Source organism: Lagopus leucura, unplaced genomic scaffold (genome assembly GCF_019238085.1).
Source record: "Lagopus leucura isolate 7727_CA_CO unplaced genomic scaffold, USGS_WTPT01 Super-Scaffold_100001, whole genome shotgun sequence".
Lineage (NCBI taxonomy): Eukaryota > Metazoa > Chordata > Aves > Galliformes > Phasianidae > Lagopus > Lagopus leucura.
The window spans coordinates 93943683-93965163 of record NW_024962262.1 but is presented as its reverse complement, the minus strand read 5'-3'; the positions used below and the strand labels follow the sequence as shown (position 1 = coordinate 93965163).

Here is a 21481-nt window from a genome sequence, read left to right as displayed (position 1 = left end):
GCCATTCTATGATTCTATGATTCAAACAAGAATGCATTCTTAATCTGCTTTAATCTTTACATGGAGTTAATTTCACCCATTATTTCCTTTAGGCAAAAAGCTTTCACATGGTGCGTGGCAGAAATTTAGGGGACTTGCCACAGCCTCAGTGCTTAGTCCCAGATACAGCTAACAGTTTGGAGGGAACATTCTGCTTGGCCATTCCAGGTGCCATAGAGATTGCCAACACAGGAGCTTGGTGCTGTGGTGGGAATGATCAGGAAGGCTGATTAGAGCCCAAATACATGTTTGTCACAGCCTCCTGGCAAACGTCTCGAAGGAGGATTTTTCTGATTGTAAGTTTTGAGGATTGAGCTGGCAGTGCAAGAGGTGCATCAGAATGATGTGATTGATTCAGCATCGTCAAGAACACCATTTGTGATGGCAAGACGTTTGTAAACAAGTTGTGGCATCACCCTGTCAGTATTTTTGGACACTCTTTTTTTGGATTCAGGGCTCTGCCATACATTCCTGTGTAATTACAGGAGCTACAGCGACGAGTGACTATTTTCGCGGAGAAAACCTTGATCACAGAATCACAGAAACATAGAACGGCCCGGGTTGAAAAGGACCACAACGATCATCTAGTTTCAACCCCCTTGCTGTGCGCGGGCTCGCCAACCACGCCCGCAGCTCCCGGGGCCGCCCCTTCCCTCTTCCCTCGAAGCCCCCGGCGTTGGGCGAGGACTGTGGGGAGGAGCCCGCCCGCCCCCCGCGGCCGCCGGCTCCCGGGGCAGCTGCAGGGCGCCCTCCCGCGGGGCAGCCCGGGCCGGTAGCTTCGGCGCCGAGGGGCAACGCGGGAGCCGGCGGCGCAGGTAAGGGAGCGGTGCTCCGCGCTTCGGTTCTCGCAGCCTCTCGGTTCCTTTTCGAAACGGAGCAAAGCTCGGGAAAACTTTTCCAAGCTCTGCCTCTGCTGCGTTTCGTTTCGGTTTTACGGCGATGGATCGCGTTCGGCTCGCCCAACAGCGCTTAAGGCTGACTGGGTATCCAGCGTTGCGTTGTCCTTCTGAGAAATGGCTTTTGGAGATGTTAGAGCTCAGGAACTGAACGTAGAACTACATGAAAAAGTACGCTTTTTTTTCCTATTTCGAACGGGTTCTTTGAGGATTACTATGCACGTATATAGCTCAGACTTGTGTGATTTTTCTAGTGTGTGTAACTTTGTTTGCTTTGCCTTTTAGTGCTATTTTTGTCCTCTTAGAGTTGCAGCATGTGCGATTCCATACATCACCATAAGTACTTTGTCATTTGCAAAAGGAGTGTATTCAGCATCTATCTGATATGAAAACTCATCACTGACTGCTGTTACTATTCCAAAGTTGGCTCAAAATTTTTTTGCAACTTTTCAGTGTTGTTTATGTGGACGTTTCCTGTATCTTTCTCTTTACAAACATGGGTAAATCAAACAGATTTCTCTCAGTTGTGGAGAGCATGGGTAGAAGTATCCGCAGGAGCAGAGAAGCCAGATGAATCTCGAGGAGCAGTGTGAATAATTATGCCAGTGTTTGGTTGAGCCGTTCTCTGTTTGCTCTCGCACAGTGAATCTGCCTGGAAATACCATCTTACGGTGCTGCAGACAGCCAGCGTGGCGGCACAAAATTAAGACTTGTGCTTTTCAGGCTTAAGACAGAAATCATAGAATCACAGGATAGTTGGGTTGGAAGGGACCTCAAAGCGCACCCGCTTCCAATCCCACTGCAATGGGCAGGAGGGTTGACCCCCACCAGCTCAGCTGCCCAAAGCCCCATCCAGCCTGGCCGTGATTGCCTCCAGGGATGGGGCACCACAGCTTCTCTGGGCAACGTGGATCAGCTCTTGGTGCTAGAACTCTTGTCAGCTGGCTCATGCTCCACTTCTGAGGTGCAACTGGATGCATTCACGCACTGCTGTGGTGGGCAGCAGTGGTCACTTTGATCTTCTCTAATTTAGTGAGAGTCAGGCAAGCTCCTAAAACCAGGGATTGTAAATAACACTGCTTTTTTAAAAATCTGTTTCTGAAGTGAGTAGCACGGCACTGTCACATTCCTTTCTTACTGTTCAGCATGAGCCAGACTTTGCGTGCTGGGACTGCTTTGTGCCTTGGATGACAAGAAGTTGCCCTAAGTGCCTTCTCATCCAGTGATGCCTGAATTAGGACCTGCTCTAATGTTTCAGTGCTCTACGAGCAAAATTCTTAAAACCTCTTCATGTGACTGTACACTTGAGCCATTTCTAAGATGCAGAGTGTAGCATCTGTAATGCTAGTCGTTTTAGATGAGTTGCAGGACTGTTGGGAGCCCACAACTCCTGCTCAGCATCAGTGTCCCTGCTTGTGCCACCTCCACTGCCAGCTGAGAGACAGCGGGGGCTGTTGCTGCTGTACCTTTGCATTATGAAGGACTCATTACATTCCCTGATGATGTTGCATTAGCTCTGGCTGATTCCCATCCAGTGAATGAAGGTCATCCTGTAATGAGAACCTGTACCTGTTTCTGTGAGGTGTTTTAATTTTTCCAGCTGGGATAACTAGGACAGATATTACCAATGTTATTGACTACCTTGCCAGTACTCATTCATTAGTGTTTTTCTTTTGCATCCACGTTTCTGCTATTGAAAGCCTGTTTTTCCCAAGCAGTAGTGGGTAGAGGCATTTGTAGTAGTGGGTAGAGTCTATTTGGTTGCCCTTGTGACAAGCAGTACATCTCTTCATGGCTTACAGAGAAAACTTCCAGTTACAAAGGCAAGTCTGCAAAGGCAAAGCTCTTGATGCAAATCCCACCTTCCACTCCCTTGCTTGGCTTTATGGGAATTACTCACAAGGAAGCTTTTTATCTTTTTTTTTCTTTGTATCATAACTCTGCAAGCCCATGCTCTCAGATATCATTGGTTACAGAGTCCGAATCCATGAGATTTAAACACATATTTGAAATCACTTTGTTTGCCTTTCCCTGCTGAAGCCCCTGAATATACACCACAGACAGGCAGGATGGCTGGAGGTGAGGAATCGCGTAACGGAATACTTTCAGAAGCATGCAGGAAAAAGAGGCTGTGTCTCACAGGAATCAGCAATTTCCATGAGAAGCCAGCACATAGAACACACACGCCACTGTGCTCCAGTCTCCTCCCTCATAGGGTACAGGAGGAGCTTGGCTTTTGGGGGCCACCTGCTTGGTGCCCAGTCTGGAGCCATGCTGAGCATTGCAGAGCCTGGCTGAGCTGGGCTGTGGGGTTTTGGTATGAAAACTGAGTCCCACCTGTGCCATCATCCATAACTTATTAGTACTCTTGCATGTATTAATGTCAGCTCCATCCCATTTTTGTCAGCTTGACCCTATCCTTCAGATGAAAGCCTACCAGCATTCACAGTACATGACACTTCTGCTTACCATGTTTGGTGATTCTTTAAAATAGTCTTCTTAGTAATATTCTCATTCCAGTTTTTCATTCAAAGCCCTTGGTCACCCTAGCAACTAGTACTACAAAATGAAGTGCTACCTTAATGCCTTTGCCACCAGTAACTGCTCACTACCATAAGGGAACAATCCCTGCAGCAAAAGGGTAATAAATCATACTAAGCCCTGTCTTTGATACCTGAAAATCTGTTCTTCTCCAAAGAATTCCTCACTTTCTTTTCTTTCAGACCTGGCATACTTTCAGGTGGAAAATACCTTCCTGGACCGCTCAAGCCCTAAATTTTCTCAATATCCTTTTTTTTTTAATAATATGGATTCTTCTTCAATAGGTATTTGGAAACGTAAATCATCACAGCAACTTCTAGCAATTTGTGAAGTGTTATGTAAGCATCAAAGACAGGATTCTTCACAGTCCAGATGGTAACTAGCATGGATTACAAATATTTATCTTGATCTGGAAGCCTTGACTGTTTTGCTGTCTTCTTACACCGTTCTGCTGAATCCTTTTTCTATTGTTAAGGTACTGTAAGAGCAGTTCCATAGAAAAGATGCTAATATAAACCAAATCTTGTTTTGTTACATTTCCTCTCCAGAGCTGGGCTTTCAGCTCTAAATCTCCAGCTGATCCAACAAACATTTAATCTCCTGATATTTTTCTAGCATGTCTAGCAGGAAGCAGCGAGGATGTAGGTAAACACACCTGGAACTACGCAGAGCCAGGAGTTATAGCAGGCATGTCCAACCAGCAGCCCATGGCCTGGCCCATCCTGCCTTCCAGCTGCTCCACGCCACACCACCATGGCAGTGGCTCTGCCCCACTGCCCATCCCAGCTTTGGACACACACCCATCACTCACAGCAACTATACAGCACTGTGTGAGCAGCACTGTCTGGGCTGAAACTGAAATATGGGGCACAGTGCAGTGCTGAACACATCCCTATGAACAGCAAATAATATGCAGACGTGCCTTCTGTTGTCGTACAGGGATTTAAGAATAGGTTTCAAGAGTGCTGAAAAAACCATCAATTTTTTGGTATATTTGCAATTCCATTTTAGTCAACATAATTATACTATCTGCACATTTTCAAATGGAATCAGACATTCAACTCAAAAGTTTGATCGTATCTCTCTACTGGACTTTCATAAGCACTCTCTTACCTAAAGAAAGATATTCCTCGCTTCAGTCGCACCTTATCCATGTTATCGCTTTTGGCAATATGTAGATTTGTGAGCCTCCTATTTTATGATGTTGGCCCACATCAGAGGTGGATGTTGGTGGTATGGCAGTAGAGGTTGAACTTTCCCACAGATATTCCCTTACATTTTGTTGCTGTGTGACAGATGGCAGCAAAGGAGCAGTCTGACAGAGTGACATCTGACACGAGAGTACATACGAAGCAAAGGTGCATCATTAAATTCCTCCGTGTGGAAAAAAAATGGCCCCCACTGACATTCATTGACTCTTGCTGTGAATGCTGATGAAGACCAAACTGTGGATGTGAGCAAAGTGAGATGGTGGGTGGTGTGCTGTAGCACTGGTGACAGTGGATCTCCACTGGTGATTTTTATGAGCACATCATGCAGGTTCTTGTTCAGTGATGGCAAAAATGTATAGCTAATGGTGGTGGCTATGTTAAAAAATAATGTTTTGTTGTTGAGAATGTTCTCTATCTAATAGTGTTATTTTCCTCTTTATATCTGTTGTAGTTTTTATGGAAATAAATAGGAAGCATTACTTTCAGAGCAACATACATATTTTGTTTGCAGCCCAGGCAAGCCAATATGTGAGACACCCATGAGTTACACTCTGCAAAAGTCTTTTATTCAGGGGATCCAGGAGCAATGTCTTTAGCATGGTTTGAGTCTGATCCTTTAGGAGGAACTGTGTATTGGAGCAGAGATGAGGGAAGAGAAAGCAGGGAAGTATCTACTCATGCTGTTTTACACTTAACTGCAAGCAGTGCTAGGAAATAATGGACTATGTGTGATCAAATTGGCAGTCTTGGATTCTAAAAGTTTCATATCCCCAGAGAAGTAATGCTGTGATGTGGAGAGCCAATGGTAAGATAGTTACGGCATGTTTACTGTCCCCGGGTAACCCCTGAGATGAACTGCTTGAATATGGGAGCAGAAACAGAGTCAACAGACATGCAGAGGAAGGAAAAGAAAGCCAAAAAATGGAGGGTCACGAGAAGCGAAAGAACACAGCGTAGAGCACTCAGGCTGAGAGGGACAAGTGTTGTGGAAGGAGGAGCTGCTGTCAAACAGGAGTTACTAAAAACACAAAGTAGTTTGGATTGTGGGCTCAGCCCAGCCCTGTGAGGGATGCTAGCTTGGAGTTCCTCCACTCTAAGGTCAGTATATGGACTTCTGATCACTGAAGCTTTGGGACTTTTGTTTTTTCATCCCTACCTTCTGGGCCTGAAAATTCAAGAAAGGTGTGAATTCTCTTGTGGATTTCAAAGATACCTACTCTTAACACTTTTTTTGACCTAAAATTCTTTATCTTCTGACTCCTTTAACCACATCTATCAAGGCTGAAGGGTTGTTTTTTTGAGCACTTCAAAAAGTCTCAAGTGCTGCTTTCATATATACAATACTTAGCATAAGTTTAATTTTGAGATAGCAATCCCATCTGGGAACCTGGGGTTGTAGCTGCTGAAACGCTTTTAGTCTTGACATGAAATCAGTATTGTATACGGCAAACATAATAATTACAGATAATTCCAGATCAGCATGACCCTTTATAATGTTTGCAGTTTAACGGCTGCAGGATAAAAGGCACTTGCATTGTGAATGCATCTTTGCTTTCAAGTAAATTTGTCTGGGGTTTTGCTCACGTCAGATGCATTAGAATGTGGTGGATTTCAGTTTTCACTAGAAGCTGTGGGATCGGGATTTATGCATTGACTAGGAAGTATCTAGCAACGTGTTATTTCTTCCTCCTATCAGTGTGCATTATTTTTACTGACATAATGGTTGATTACCATGGGCACTGTGGATGAATAAACACCATTTCAAATAATTTAAATGCCACACTCTGTTTCCTAATCTGTGGGGAAAAAAAAACACTTTATTTTTACCACTGCAGTAACTTTGCTAACATTTCATATTCTGTTTTAACTTCTGTTATCGCACAGTTCTGCAGCATTGCAGAAGAGTGAGTTTGTGGCCTCATAACTCCTGTCATTTGGGGGAAAAGATTGTTTCTGGTTGACTGTCCTCTTCAACATCCTCCAGGGCCTGATAAACACAGGAAATTACAGGGCATGCTGATGTGACAGAAGAATGTGCAGGCAGGGAACTGTGTGCATGCTGCTGGTTCTTACTGAGTGGGTGCGTGCAGCCTGGTCCTGTGCAGACTATCCTGCCCCAGGCTCTGGATTTTTAAATGGAGAAGGGAAGAAAAGCATATCTGTCTACTTCTAGTATAGAAAGTGACTGAGCAGCAGTAGCCAAGTGGTTTTGCTTACTTTTCCATACAGTTTCCAAGTTATGCTCAGTCCCCACACTGCATCCTCAAGAGATCTTGAGTGAAATCTGTAAAAGTTATGAAGCTTTCCTCTCAAAAAAGTCAGGGGATGTTTGAATCTTTTTTTTTTTTTTTTTTTTTTTTAGGTCTGTTTTTCACCTTTCTTTTATTTTTCTACTAGCATAAGTGAGATAATTTTGAGGCTAGAAAGGCAGCTTTCAATACCCAGAAAAATGCATGCCATTTCTTGCGTGCTTGGTTGCTCATTCCCCCCTTCCCTCTTGATCCCCACATTCCCTTCTGACCCCAAGGAAAAAGGTGCAGCCTGAGCTGGGGAATGAACACCCAGGGTACACAAAGCATTTATAGTTAGAAGCGGAATCTGTGGGCTGCCATCAACAACCTGTGTTTGCTTGGCAAAGTTTGAGTGTAAAAATACTTTTGCAATACCACCCAGTATGTGATTTCTGGAAAGGCTTAAATCGTGCAAAACTTTCTGTGATTACTGCAAGAAAAATGATACTTTGAGCTCACGTGTGGGGAAAAAAATGTGTCTTGCAGTTACAAGCAGCTGTAAATTATTCTCATTCCTTATTCCAGTCAGCTGCAGAAACATTGTCTAGTGTTTGGAATTTGGAAACTACCTGGACAGCTGTACCATTGCCATCCATCTTTTCCTCCTCTTCTCCTGGCACCACAGGAGCACTGGGTCCTGGGTGAGACTCACAGAACCATAAAATGGAGGGAATCTTAAAAATCATCAAGCTCCAACCCCGTGCTGTGGGCAGGGCTGCCACCCACCAGCTCAGGCTGACCGAGGCCCCAACCAACCCAGCCTTGAATGCCTCCAAAGATGGGCTATCCACAGCCTCTCTGGGCAGCCTGTGCCAGTGCTTCACCACCCTCTGAGTAAAGAATTTATTCCTAACATCTAACCTGAATTTCCTTTCTTTAAGTTTAAAGCCATTCTCCCTTATCCTAATCCCTATTAGACTCAATAAAGAGTTGTCTCCTCCTGCTTGTAATAAGCACCCTTCAAGTACTGGCAGGCTACAGTGAAGTCTCCCCAGAGCCTTATCTCTTCCAAGCTGAGCAAGCCCAATTCCCTCAGCCTTTCCTCATAGGAGAGGTGCTCCAGCCCTTTGATCATATTTGTGGCCCTCCTCTGGACCCGCTCCAAGAGTTCCACGTCTTTCTTGTGCTGGGGGCCCCAGGCCTGGGCACGGTACTGCAGATGGGGCCTCACAAGGGCAGAGACGATCCCCTCCCTCTCCCTGCTGGCCAACTCTCCTTTGATGCAGTCCAGGAGAAGGGCAGCCTTGGCATCCCCCTGCTTGCATCCCTGGCAGGTGTTGAGCTCCAGGGAAGAGTTGGCAGATGAGAGTGTGTCTGTAGCACTTAGGAAGAACGGGCTATGCCAGCAATTTTGGCCCTGGCACCACTGAGGATGGAAGAAGCTGTGGGACGTGCATGCCTCACAACATCAGCTCTTCTGTGGTTTATTTGCTAGCTTATTGGATAAGACTCTGTGAAAATAAACCCTCAGACTGATTACTGGGATGGGCTGCAACGGGGCTTGCTGAATTCCCTCTGGTCCTCACAACAGGGAAGGCAGCAGCTTGCCATGGCTGTACGCTTCTCATCCTGCCAGGTTCTGTGAGTCCTCACAGTGCCCTTGGTATTATACAAAGCCCACAGCGTGCAGCTGGCAGAACTGATGTATGTCTTTCTGGATAAAATATGCAAACAAGTCCCTGTATCTCTGAGTGAACTCAGACTGGAGATTTCACTCCCCTAAACTAGTAATAATCAATTGTATTGCTTACAGTAGTCATTCTTTTTCTGGTTCTGTTTTATTTTCATTGGATATGAAGTAGCTGCTGCACGCATCATTCTTGTCCCCTTTTTCCTTTCCTTATTTTCTTCCTTTCCTTGTTTTGAATAGTTTTGAACAGAATATCTTGATGGATAACCCACATTTATGGCAGACAAACCTTGGAGTATTAGAGCTCTAAATGACTTAGGTTATTTATGAACTCAGTCTACTGACTGAGACTTACCTTTGATGTTTCATATACTATGCACTACAAATTGCACTAATGCACGGTTATTTCTTTGAACTTAGTGCAGCTGTGATCTTCCAGAGGTTGGATTTCCATAGATTTCATTTAGCTTTGTAATGCAGTGTCTCGCTTTGATGAGTGGCGCAAAATACATCTTTCCATTTGGAATGCTATGCACCTGTGATGAATAATAAAATATCTAATGAAAAAACCTTTTTAATGAATGGTGTTCATTAAGTACAGACACAGGGTGGGGGAAAGGATGTTTCATTCGCCTCTCCTCTTATATTAATTCAAAGAAGGAAAAAAACTGACATATCTTGAAAAGACATCAATGCCATTTGGGTCAGCTGGTTTTAGAAGATCCAAACAGAGCAACAGGGCTGTTGCCTGCAGACATCCCAATAAAACATGCAGGTAAAAACCCAGCAGGCTGGTTTGTATCAGTGATGTACTGAGCATTGGGGGGCTTAGAGCTCAACTCAGCGTTTTGTGGATGTTTCCATCACTGTTACTTTTCTTCTCAATGAGAAGAGAGTGAAATACTCTTGTTTTTTTCCCTTCTCCTTTGTGGCTGTATAGGTCACCTCTCCTCCTGCAGCCACATAGTAGTCTTGGCAACAGTAGGACCTGTGTATGTGGAAAAGTTTCCCCTTCCTAAAAATAATAAATAGAAAAATAACGCTTTAAGTGGAATTTGTCTTCCAGAAATAGGAGTGGGCTCACACTACGTGACTAGGCAGCACTACGTGAACCATCTGCAAGTACTCTGTGGCCCACAAGCCACAGTTTAAAACTTCTTACACAGAACTGACCATAGGAAATACTTACTGAAAAGAAAAAAAGGATCCTCTGTATTCTATTGATGGCCGGATGGCTCTGGCGTAGTGTGGTAGTGAGATTTTTAAGTAAGCAACAATAATAAAAGAAAGCACATTTTGCTAATTCTCTTTGAGTGGTTATACTTGATTACATGTTGTCTATGCAGAGATTTTGTGTGCCTTTGAGTCACGATGTAATTTGTAATCTGGCTTATAGAAGCTTAAAGAAAAAATGCAGTCTGATCTTAGAGCTGTAATTTTCATGAAGAAGCTACTGGATCCACTTTAACTCTCCTGGAAGTTGGGATGATGACCCCAATTACTAGATCCTCTTAATATTGCTGCCACTAAGCATCTGTGTGACGCTAATGAAGCATACCTTATCACTCAACTCAGTGTACTTGATGGGGCAAATGTGGCTAGCTGAGGTACATAATTTACCTATCATTCACCACTTGATGTTTGTAAATCCTCACGAGGCATCTGGGTTGAACTACACAATAATGTATTACTGAGTGGTTACCCATGAGATCTGTACGCAGTACATTTTCCCCTCTGTCATGCATTGTCTTGATTTGTGGAGCAGAGAAACAATGCTCTGAAGGTGAAGGAGCATGTGTTCTGCTAGTGTGAGACCAACAGCGTGCCACTGTACATGATAACTGCTTTTTGTCTTAACTTGTCAGCTGCCAGCTTTGCATTTCAGGTCAGAACCTTTGCAGCTGGGTCACTTAGTCCTGATCTGCAAAGCTGTGAAACTTAGGAGACTGGCTGCATGTCTTGAACAGCCAGGGGAGACAAGCACCCAAATCCGTTTTTGAATAGTGTGAGTGCTTATTTCAGTTACACTCTTCTGATGGAAGCAGAGAGATCAGTTAAAATGACAACCCACAGAATTCTCCTACTATTCCAATAATCAGTCTGCTTCTTTCTTTTTTTTTACCCTCAGGTATTGCACAGTAGAAAACCATGGGCAATTTCAAAGGCCATGCACTCCCTGGAAGCTTTTTCCTTCTTTTTGGCCTGTGGTGGTCAGTGAAGTACCCCCTGAAGTATGTCTGTCGAAAGAACAAGAGCGCTTGCTACCTGGGCTCCAGGGCAGGATTTCAGCGCCTGGAATTTGTTGAGGGCATCATCAAGGCTGTCTTTGCCCTGATTGGTAAGATGGACAGAGTTGCCAAAGAAAATAAAAATGCAAAAGGCTGTTTTTTTTTAACAGGTTTTTGTTTTTGTTTTCCAAAGCTTGTTTTCTATCAAAATGTATTTTGTTCTGTTTTGTTTGTTTGTTGTTGGCTTATTGTTTTGTTTTGCTTTTAATTAGTGGTGCAGGAAGGATAGCATCATGAACGGGTTTCTTGATCCATTTTTTGTCTTGGGTTCAGGAGAGGATGCCATTCTGAAAAGGGGGAGCAGATTGATACATACTGTTCTGCTCAGTAAAAAAAAAAAAAGTGAGGCGCTCTTTGGAATCTTCTGATAGACATTTGGGTCAGAATTGGTGTTTTACTTAATTCCCCTTGTCCTTTGAATATTATGTGTTAAATAGTTAGTGAAGCATCCATTAATAATTACATCATTATGACTATGACGTGGTTTCCATCTATAGCACACTTCCAGAGCTTCTGTAAGATTTCTTGGCTCTTAATTGATTGATATATTTAATTTAAGACTTAATTGATGATATAAAGTATCCTAAAGCTCCTTTCCCTTTTCTGGAGCACTGTTCAGTTAGCAAGATAACAAGAGGCCAAAGCAAGGAAAATGATGGAGTAGCAATACAAATACTAACTCTGTATATGTCCTCATGGGACCTTTAGTAGCACTGCAGAGCGGAAGGATTTTCCTTTTATGGCTTTATCATAAAGATCTCCTTTGAACTAAGAGTTTGAACTCTGCCATCCTACATATTGCAGGGACTGAAGCGGGAAGTCTTTCTTTTGAGAACTTCAGCATGTGTTAAACTCATGTTTTAAACACTGGGAAAGACAGCTGAAAAATGTATTCAATAACAATTGTTTTAAAATAAAAAGAAGAAGAAAAAGCACATAATGGCCATGTCCATTTTCACTACTGGGAACTGCAGGATGCAAATAGTCCCATCAGGAGTGGAGCTAAAGGCTGGCTTCCTGTGGCTTTCTCCTTTTTGGATTGTCTGATGTTTAATATATGCTTGAGCTCCTCTGTGGTCTTTCCCTCAGCAAATAAATTTATTTTGCCTCTCTTCCACCCACTGCCTTTTTTCTTGAAAATTTATATTATATATATCTATATATAGTATAGAATATTAACATCTTTGAGGCCTCTGTGCCTCCATTTGAATTTGCACAACAGCTTAGAAACTTTACTGGGAATGAGTGAACTGGGAAGAAGGAAGGAAAACACAGCAATTGCATGGAGCAGACTTCAGGAAACTGGACCCAGATGTCTGATATTTTGCTGCTGCATTAGTGTATATTAGTGCCTCCTCTGTTTATAAAAAGCCTTCTCATTAGTCTCTATCTTAAGCACTGGGACAAATAGCAGTGTTTCTCATTTCATGTGCAGGAATGGTGGCTGAGCAGTTTGTTCCTGACGGACCTCACCTGAAGTTGTATAATTACGAGGAAAAGCACTGGGATCACTTGATGAACTGGCAGCATGCCACCATGTATCTCTTTTACGGTGTTTCAGGCTTGGTTGATATTGTGGCTCATGGGACTAATGCACTGCCAGTAGCCATGGACAGGATGATGCTTTCCTTAGCAGTTTTTATTGAAGGTGAGTTTACTTCTCCCTGCAGAGGTGCCTGTGAAATTGGCACTCAGCTATCAGCCCTTTGACTGGGATTCTCCAATCAGCCTTAGAGAATGAGATCTGTGAGAGATGAGCATTAGACACCCTGAAACCTTCAAAAAAAAAACACCCAAGCATTCCTGGCTTTCCTTAAACCGATACGGATTTGTCCACACTGTAGTCCAAGAGCATGGTCCTGCAACACACAGGTTCACCTCTGCTTTCCTAAGCTGCTGAGATAGTAATATGAGTGCTGTGAGAATATTTTAGTTAAGTGCACAGTAGCTCAGGCATATGCTTCAGTGTATGTACAGAGAGAGCATGCTGCCAGCATGTGTGCTTCTACCTGCACAGCAGTCACACACTGGAACTACAATACAGACATACTCAATTTTTACTTTCTGTGAGCACAAGATATCCCTCTTGTTACACTTCTTAAACTACTCGCTTAATTTATTCCAGGTTTTCTTTTTTGCTACCACCTTCATGGGAGAGCCATGCTGGATATTCACGTTCATCAGTTATTGCTGTATGCTATCTTTGGAGGTGCTATTTGCATATTTCTGGAAGTTTTCTTCCGTGGCAGTATTGTACTCGAGATGCTCCGTACAAGCCTATGCATATTACAAGGCAGCTGGTTCTGGCAGGTGGGTCACTGCTTTGCCTTGGGAATGTCTTCCTTCACCAACATTAGTCATCTACCCCTTTGCAGGTGTTTGAAAGCTGATGTAATATGCCTTTTAAATACAAACCTCAAAGGACTCATGGAAAACAGCAAACCATTAATGTCCCTTTAAAGAGGCATTTTACAGACAATAGGCCCTTTTACTCCTGCTGTCTTTTATTTGAATCAATACAAAAAATAAGGTGGTTTTGTTGAGCTTTCCCTTGCTAAACGTCATTAAACGTCCCCTCTGATCTCTGTAACATCCTATCCAAATCTGCAAGCCAAATGGCAGCTATTTTACAGCCCTGCAATGTTTGCTGCTGTGGGAACAGGTGGTCAGTGCCCAGGGGAGAATAGTAAAGGGGAGGCAAGCAGCTCCATTGCCCTGCCATGAAGAAGAATGAAGGCGCAAATGATTTTTCATGCGCTGAGGCAGGTTGCCTCTTTCTACATTCTAAAAACATTTCAACAGTGGTAACCTACATTCAAAAGGTATTTAAACTCCCAATTCCCATTAATCAAATACTATACAGTTTATAACTTCTCCATGTTCCAGCACGTGAGCAGGGGAAGTAACAGTTTAAGCCTGTACGTTTTGGACTTGTCCAGCAACGACTCTTCAGAATGTAGCTGCCATCCGTTGGCTTATGTGGGGATTCTGTTGGATTAATGAATATTTCACAGCATCCCTTTGCTGTTAGAGGGAATCTCATAAATTGTTGCAAACTTATAACAGAGCAGTAGGAGTGCTGGTGACTCCATGAGTTTGGTCTTATAGTGGAGAACTGAGGTCACTACAGTGATTTTTCTTTCCGGCATGTCTAGACAGCCTTCTCTTTTTTATGTGCTGGCCAGACACGATGAATAAAAACGTTTGCTGTTCCTTAGGAGAACTGGACACTCAGCACCAAATCAAACATTTAAATACTTGCTTTGGCAGGAAGACAGACCTCCTAAACGGTAGTATTTTTCTATAAGTGAACTCAAGAGCTGCGGCCCTCAGTGTTTTATTTTCTTTTTTTTTTTGTACATTTCCTCACTGATTTAAGAAGCTTTACAAAAGTGGAATTAGTTGCACTCTTTTATTCTTTGTTGTCTATCTAGTTGAACTTTAAAACAAGTTCTTATTTTAACTCCAGAGACAGGGTGTTTTCTGTTTCAAAGTAAAAGCTGAAGAACTAAAAATACAAGATTTAAGTGCATTTTTTTTTTTCACACCCACATTAGACTTCAACCGTATGTGTGACTAAAAACCACATACTGGCTGCAGCATGACAGATCTGTAGAAGGTAAAGGAGCTTTCTTTATGCATCAACACCTTCATTCATTGAATTCTCAGCATGTAAATGCAAAATGCTCTCCTCCCCTCCTTCTTCCTTTCCCCCCTTTTCCCAGCTCCCAAATCTTCAACTAACTGGTTGAGCTTTGAAGAGGGTCATATAGTACAGAGGAGTGGTGCTGGTAAGGTCTGACCCCTCACCAGCCATGGGGTTACTAATTTTCTAGTTTTTGGAATGATACGAATTTGGTCTTCCCCAGCTCTGGCTAAGCAAATCAGCTATATATTTCTCACAGGTTTGTAGCCTTGGGTGAGGAAGCTGCATTTTTACTTTATTTCAAAACCTGATGTTTCTCCCAGATGGAAGCAGATGTAGGGCTTGCTTTTATTTATTGATTTATTATTCATCTTCTGAATTGTTTAACACATTCCTGAACACTGTTGAGAATACATGCAAGTGGCTGGGTGGGTTTTCTGCACGGTGATGAGTTTGTAGTTTGTAAAACATGTCGCTGAGAATTATCCCCTGTCCTTACTATAAGTGGTTCTGGTTGTGCTGAGCCTTGTTGGACCACTTGATCACTCTCTGAGCAAGAGCAGAGGGAATCTGAAACTGGCTCTGTGTCTTCAAAGGCATTTCTGCACAAAGCTTTGTGAAATTATCCATCCCATCTGAGTATGACTGCAAATCTGTTTCTAATAATCAGCACTATGAGCAAATGAAACGTCTGCTGTGTGCTGGGTAGCATAGTATGTGATACAGCATAGCATACACATCACGACGTCTGCCAAATATCTTTTATTTTATTGCAGATTGGCTTTGTTCTTTATCCTCCAAATGGGAGCCCAGAGTGGAACCAAATGGATCATACCAATATGATGTTCCTGACCATGTGCTACTGCTGGCATTATGCTTTTGCTATTCTTATACTTGCAGTGAACTACACAATTGTCAGCTGGTAAGTTAACTGAAAACTGTCTAAAACTATGGAGACCTGTTTGTTTAACAGGAGCTTTATTTTTGGAAGACTTTACCAGCAAATTAAACAGTTTCCACAAAGTAATTAATTGTCTTGGAAAGTAAAATGAAATTAGCTATAGATAACCAGTGAGGAAAATGTGACTAGTTACTTCAGTAGAAAGGAGAAAAATGTTCATCAAATACAGTTTGGATAGAATAATGCTTCTAGCATTGATGGTCTTCCACATTTGTAACTGTATAACTTGCAGTGAGTTAGAAACTGGGGAAACCTTTTTCTCTCTTTCAGTGCTTGTCTTTACCAATTCCAAGTGGATTTAACAACTGGCTTGATGACTTGAAGATGATTGGTCAGGTTTCACTGCTAGTACTTTCCTTTGACCAGACCTGATTTTTTTTCACTAGCCAGTTTCATCCTCTAATTTCTAAAGATAGCCCTTTTCCTTGCATCCCAATGCTAATCATGACAGAATTCTGACTGCTATGTGAACTTTGCTGTAAAAATGATCCTGATCCTCTTCATGGTGTCTTCAGCAGTGGCCTGTTACAGGTTTTAATAAAACAATCATCTGAACTCCCTGATTTGATGCAAGCATTGAATAGTTTTTTACCTTCTAAAAGCAGCCATGCTAGTCTTTGAGTCACTGTCTGATTCCTAATATTTATGACAAGCCTTTCTTTTTTTTTTTCTCCAGGGCAGTCCGGTCAAAGATTAAGCAGTCTCAGTCCATGGAAATGGGATTACTGAAAACATCTGAACGAGATCAGGAGTCAGAAGATGAAATTTAGTATGAATATGGCTCAACTAGTTTGTCCGCTCTACCATTAGGCTAACTGATACCTCATTTCTTGACCTGTTTACCGTCTTATTTGCTCTTCAGTACAGCTTGCAATGGAAATATCATCACCTAAGAATTGTCTACGTCGACAAGTTAGATCTTCATTTGTGGAGGGTAAGCTTGGTTCCACTATTACCTTGCTTATCACATGCCTCAGTGAAAAATAGACTAATATTAGACATGCTCAGACTTGAGTGAGGTGGCATTACCAAGTCTGTGTGTTAGACTCATTAAAAGCTAAGCAAAATGTTTTCCATCTGCTGCTGAACGAATGGTTTTGTTTCCACAATTAGGGTGTCCAAATAAGTGCGTTTGTTGAACTGCAAACAGCATAGTGCATAAACAAATCTGCAGACCTGGAAGAGAGTAGAACAACATACAAAATCACAGCCTTGCAGCTGTCTTTTATAACAAATTCACATCTTTGCTTGTGGCTTTATGTTAAGTGGAAAGAACTACTCACAGCAAAGCCCTTCAGCATTTCCTTGAACAGTGTGCTGTGTGTTCACTCCTAAACTTCTGTAGGAGGACCAGAGGGGTGTACAGTAAATGAAAACCACCACAGTTCCCTCCTTTGCCTAGATAGTCTTGCCTCTTTGCTATCATTTGGCTTTGAAAGGCAGTGCATTGACCCTGCTTCTCCCCAGCACACAGAGCAGCTTCTTTTCCAGTAAAGTCGTCCTGCATCAGCCCCTGGCCAAAAAAGCAGTTCGTTTCCCCAGTCTATTTCCTTCCCTTAGGTGGGATTTGGTGCAATTTCAACAAAGCTTGGGGGCAGATATACATCTGTACCCAGTGCCTGGATCTGGACTAGGTGATACTGAACTGTGAGGTGGATGAGATGGGTTTGCACCTCTTCCCACAAACGCTGAGCAATCGGTACAATGCAAAACAGTGATCAGTGAGAGGGCAGAGGTTTCCTTCAGAGTTGTTCTGTGCCCAGCTGGCCATGTGCTATTGCTCTCTGTATAATAATAAAAAAAATTCCTTTTTTTTGTTTTGTTTTGTTTTGTTTTGTTTAATTGTGTTTATTTTTCCCACTGGAAAAGCTGCAGCCAGGCCTGGGGTGCCCTCTCCAGCACTCAGTCTCACTTGGGATGTGCTCCAACCTCAACAGTTGCAATAGCAAAATAACTGATACGTGGCAGAAGGCAGCAGAAGAGTGAGTGTGTCAGCACACTGCCCCCGTGGGGCTAACTCCTGCAGCCTGGCTCTTACTCTCTTGATATCTTAAAAAACCGGGCTTCAGCAGCAGGGCAGCATATGCTCAGTTTTCCAGGGGCTTGATGACAGGAGATGTCCTGATGGTCATGGGCGATGATGCATGGTTAGCTGTGGTGAGGCGGTTATTCTGGAAAATAGCTTCTAGCATTTAGAACATTCCACCTAAAAATACTATTTTCTAGTTGCTGATGCAGTAGTTCTGTTCAAATAATACTGGGTTTGGTGCTGCAGAAGTGTTTGTTCTGTTATTCTGCTATTTCCATATTCTCCTGAGAGAATGTAACACTGGGCTCTGGAAGAGAGAGTTGTAGGGTCTGGCCCCTCCAGTTTCCAGTTTCACCAGAAGAATGAGTAACATAAAATTACTAATTGTGGTAAGCTGGTTGCTTGAAAAGATGAGCAAAACCATAGTTTTTAGCTCAAGGGGATCTCAGGGCTCAGAAAAAAAATAGCACTAAATGCTTTTTCTAAAGCTATTTTACTTCATTTATAAGATTTTCCCTTTTGTCTCCTCTCTTCCAAAGAGAATTTTTGTTGGCTGCATGTGCTGTTAGTGCTGAATTTTAGAACATCAGGCTTACCAGTGCCTTTCTAAAATAAACAGGGCCATTTATTTTGAAGGAGAAAGAACTTCTCTCCTCATAGACAGAAGCAGTGCAAGTTTCTTTGGTGCTTTATTTTTGGTGACAAGCCCGGTTAATACTGTACAAATATTAAGGTGCTATATCTCTAAACTAAAGTGAAATCGTAAGCACGAAAAAAAAGTGTGCTGACATGGCTGAGTTTTGATATGTCTTTTTAGAAGAGTTCAGTTGGTCCTTTTCTGAGTTATTTGAGATCTTTCTTTACCAAGTGTCATGACACTTAAAAGTAGTGTCAGATTATCTATATGAATCTACATCAGGATGTAAAACTAGCTGGCTCCCTGACTTTTCTCTGTTTACAGATGTAAACTAGGAAACTTCAAATACATAGTCCTAATATTACTGTTTTTCTTATTGATTGCTCCTCTCCACTATCTTTCTCTGAAGTGCCTTGGAGATTTTGGCAGACTTTAACAAAGTGTGTCTCAGGACATCATTGTAGACTAGGTATCATTTTTGTAGCTCTCACTTTTGCAACAGTTTTACTGTAAACTCTTACGGGATGGATATTTAATTCCCTTTGAAAATCTAAGACTTGAGTTTCATTACTGCAGTTTCATTAAAATCAAATTTTCTGCGGGCATAAGGGGAAGGATCCTTCAGTTTGCTGAGGAGCTTGACTGCTAATAGCATTGGGGCTACCTAGGGCAAATGAAGCATATCACTGCACCCAGCTGTAACTTAGTACTCGCTCATTGCACTACATGGCTGGGGTGTAAAGCTTCTGAAGCGCTGGGAAATGGAGAAGATGGTTACTTATGGAAGAGAACCTGGGAAATGTTACAAAAATCTATCTCAGTGAGCCAGAATCTGTTGACAAAGTGACAGGTCCTCATGGGATTCAGTCACCTGAGCGAGCTGTGAATATGGCAGCTGTTTAGCAAAATCCTGATTTTTCAGAAGCAGAAAGTGCCAGTACTCGGACTTAATGGCCAGGAGAGCCACCAGCTGCCACTTTTCCTCTTGGGACCACCTCAGCCTCATGAGTTCAGCTTTGTCCCTGTTCATGTCCGGATGTTATTTCAACAGTGTTTGTCTGTCTGCTTGTTTTCTTTCGAGAGATCCTTAGCAGAACTCAGCCTGCTGAGGTATCTCCTGCATCTCCTCATGTTCCCCTGTGCTGAATTCCATGTAAATGATCAGAGACCACCAGACACACCAGCTGGTTGTGGTGCTGCTTTGCTTCGCAAAGGTGCCTCTAAAAGAAGCCTAAAGTGGAAGTGAGTAAAGTCTATTACCAAGAACTACAGGATGTACTGCTTCCAAAACCTCTCTTTGTATAAGAGAAGGTGGCATTGTATTACCGGACTTGAAGAAATGCAAATAAAACAGGTCCTGAAGTCTTAAAGAAAGAGCAGTTTCTTGGATTTGCATTTAATATATAGAGTGTTATGGTGGGATTCTGTGCATAATGTACCACAAAGGACAGAAACAAGCATTTCAAGGGTGGGTTTTCATTACACAGAGCATCTGACTCAGTCTTTTCAAGTGTTATTCAAAACAGATGTCCGAGAACAGGAGGGTGCCTGTATGGTGGAAAGGGTACAACTGTTGGCATTTCACTAGTGTCTGATTTTGCTGGAATTGAATGAGGGAGGGAACTCTGACAAGTTTGCAAATACCACTCAGAAAAGGTAGCTGCTCTCAAGAGAATTTAAATTATTGTTAAATATTGGTGTCTTTTAAAAACTGTATGGTAGTGTATAATAGACAAGATATGCCTGTAATTTTATTTAAATAAAATCAGTTTATTCATCTAAGATGTCTGTTATGTTTCCTGGGGAAAACCATAATCATTATGGGGCAGGATGGGATAGATAGACATGTTACTCTGACAGCCCACCTAGAATAAATTTGGCAGTGCAGGGGATTTTATCCTAAATATCGAGGTAACAGAAAGCTTTGGTAAATCTGGTACTTTAATGTAGTATCCCTATGCAGTTCAGCTTTGCTGGTCTATGGCAGTTGGGTTAGGGCTACGGAAGTTAATGGAAGAAAACAGAATAGTTATTTATCCAAAAAGTCCCTTAGTAAGTGCAATAGTGGAATAAAGACTGAATATCAAGTACTCCCACGGACTGCACATCCATTAAAAGGGAGGAGGATAACTGGAAAGCTGCTGCGCATTTGCCTCTAAAATCTGTTCTAGGTCAAATATGTACTTGCTCAAAATATGTGGAAAAATCCTAATATTTGTCAAACAGGGCATAACTAGTCTTCAAATGACTTTCAGAATAGCAATTTCTAGCAACTTGATGTGAAATTGTTGCAGTTTATGGATTTCTACAAGACGCTACATACACTTCTTAGAATAAAAACACATTTTAAAAAATAGTTGAAAAAGCATAATTACAAATACAACATCATGGTTTGGAGCTTTATGTAGAAAAAAAAGTTCTTGTATAAGGGCTACTGCATTTTAATAAGATATTCTGAAAGGGATGTTAGCCAAGGGGTCAACATCACTGCAAGGGCATGAAATGAGATGGTCATGTCTGCAAATTGTTGCATCTCTGAAAGGGAGGAAGAAGAAAAGGACAACAGGCTGCATTTCTAAAGAAGATTCATGCAACTGGTTAGCAGTTGAGCAGCTAGAAATCTCCTCTAGCTTGAGGACTAAAGCAGAGGGGAAGCTGCATTTATGGCACGTGGTGTTCCAGTCTGCTTCCAGTGCTGTTTAGGTGGATTGAGGTTCCCAGATATACTCTGGGTTTTTATGGCACCTGTATGGCAACCCCAAAAGTAATGATGCTGAGTTCCTTCTCCACAATTGAATGACAGCATGAGTGAAATCCTAGAATCCTAGAATTCTGCACTGCTTTGCTGGAGTTTTACTTGTCTGTAGCTGTGATTCAACCAGATGTAGTTGACACATGAACAAATGTCAAAGACGGTGTTTACTGCTGGCACTGCACTTTATTTGGGCTTGAAAACAAAAAATAGAAAGGCAATAAGAAACATCTGGCTTCAATTAAGTCTCAAAGGAAATGGAGAGAAGCAGAAGAAACACATCTAGTCACTCAAGAATAGTTCTGTCTTCCCACAGCTGTGTCACATACAAACTTGCAAGTATTAAGGTTTTCTTTCAGTTTGGTCATATAACAGAAGTTTACTATTTTCATAAATAAAATGTACTATCCTCTAGGATGTATTTTTGTTTAAATTTTGCCATCTGTTTCCATATGCCATTATTGTTTGATTATTAAGGCTTATATAAAGAGCTCTGGTGAAGTTAGAAGCTCCCAGTTCTTTCAGCCTATAGTTCTTCTGCCACTTCCCACCTGACAAAC

General features: G+C 42.2%; 2 protein-coding genes across 6 annotated transcripts in view; both read left to right on the top strand.

Annotated features, from left to right (window-relative positions):
- The first annotated feature begins 776 nt into the window (after window positions 1-776).
- Window positions 777-19951, top strand: TMEM45A (transmembrane protein 45A). 5 transcript variants are annotated; one of them, XM_042866859.1, is made up of 7 exons: window positions 817-854; window positions 3761-3851; window positions 10737-10946; window positions 12332-12544; window positions 13022-13206; window positions 15319-15464; window positions 16180-19951. In XM_042866859.1, exons 3-7 carry the CDS (start codon window positions 10757-10759, stop codon window positions 16271-16273), a joined length of 828 nt encoding a protein of 275 aa, XP_042722793.1. In that variant the 5' UTR covers window positions 817-854; window positions 3761-3851; window positions 10737-10756; the 3' UTR covers window positions 16274-19951. The 5 variants fall into 5 exon arrangements, with proteins under 5 accessions (XP_042722797.1, XP_042722792.1, XP_042722793.1 ...); XM_042866863.1 differs by lacking the exon at window positions 3761-3851 and having other exon boundaries at window positions 777-854; window positions 12458-12544; XM_042866858.1 differs by lacking the exon at window positions 3761-3851 and having other exon boundaries at window positions 777-854.
- Window positions 16355-21481, top strand: part of ADGRG7 (adhesion G protein-coupled receptor G7) — a 26648-nt gene continuing 21521 nt past the window's right edge. Inside the window, exon 1 of the mRNA XM_042866830.1 lies at window positions 16355-16437. The gene's annotated coding sequence lies outside the window, so the exon portion shown is untranslated. The remainder of the gene's footprint in view (window positions 16438-21481) is intronic.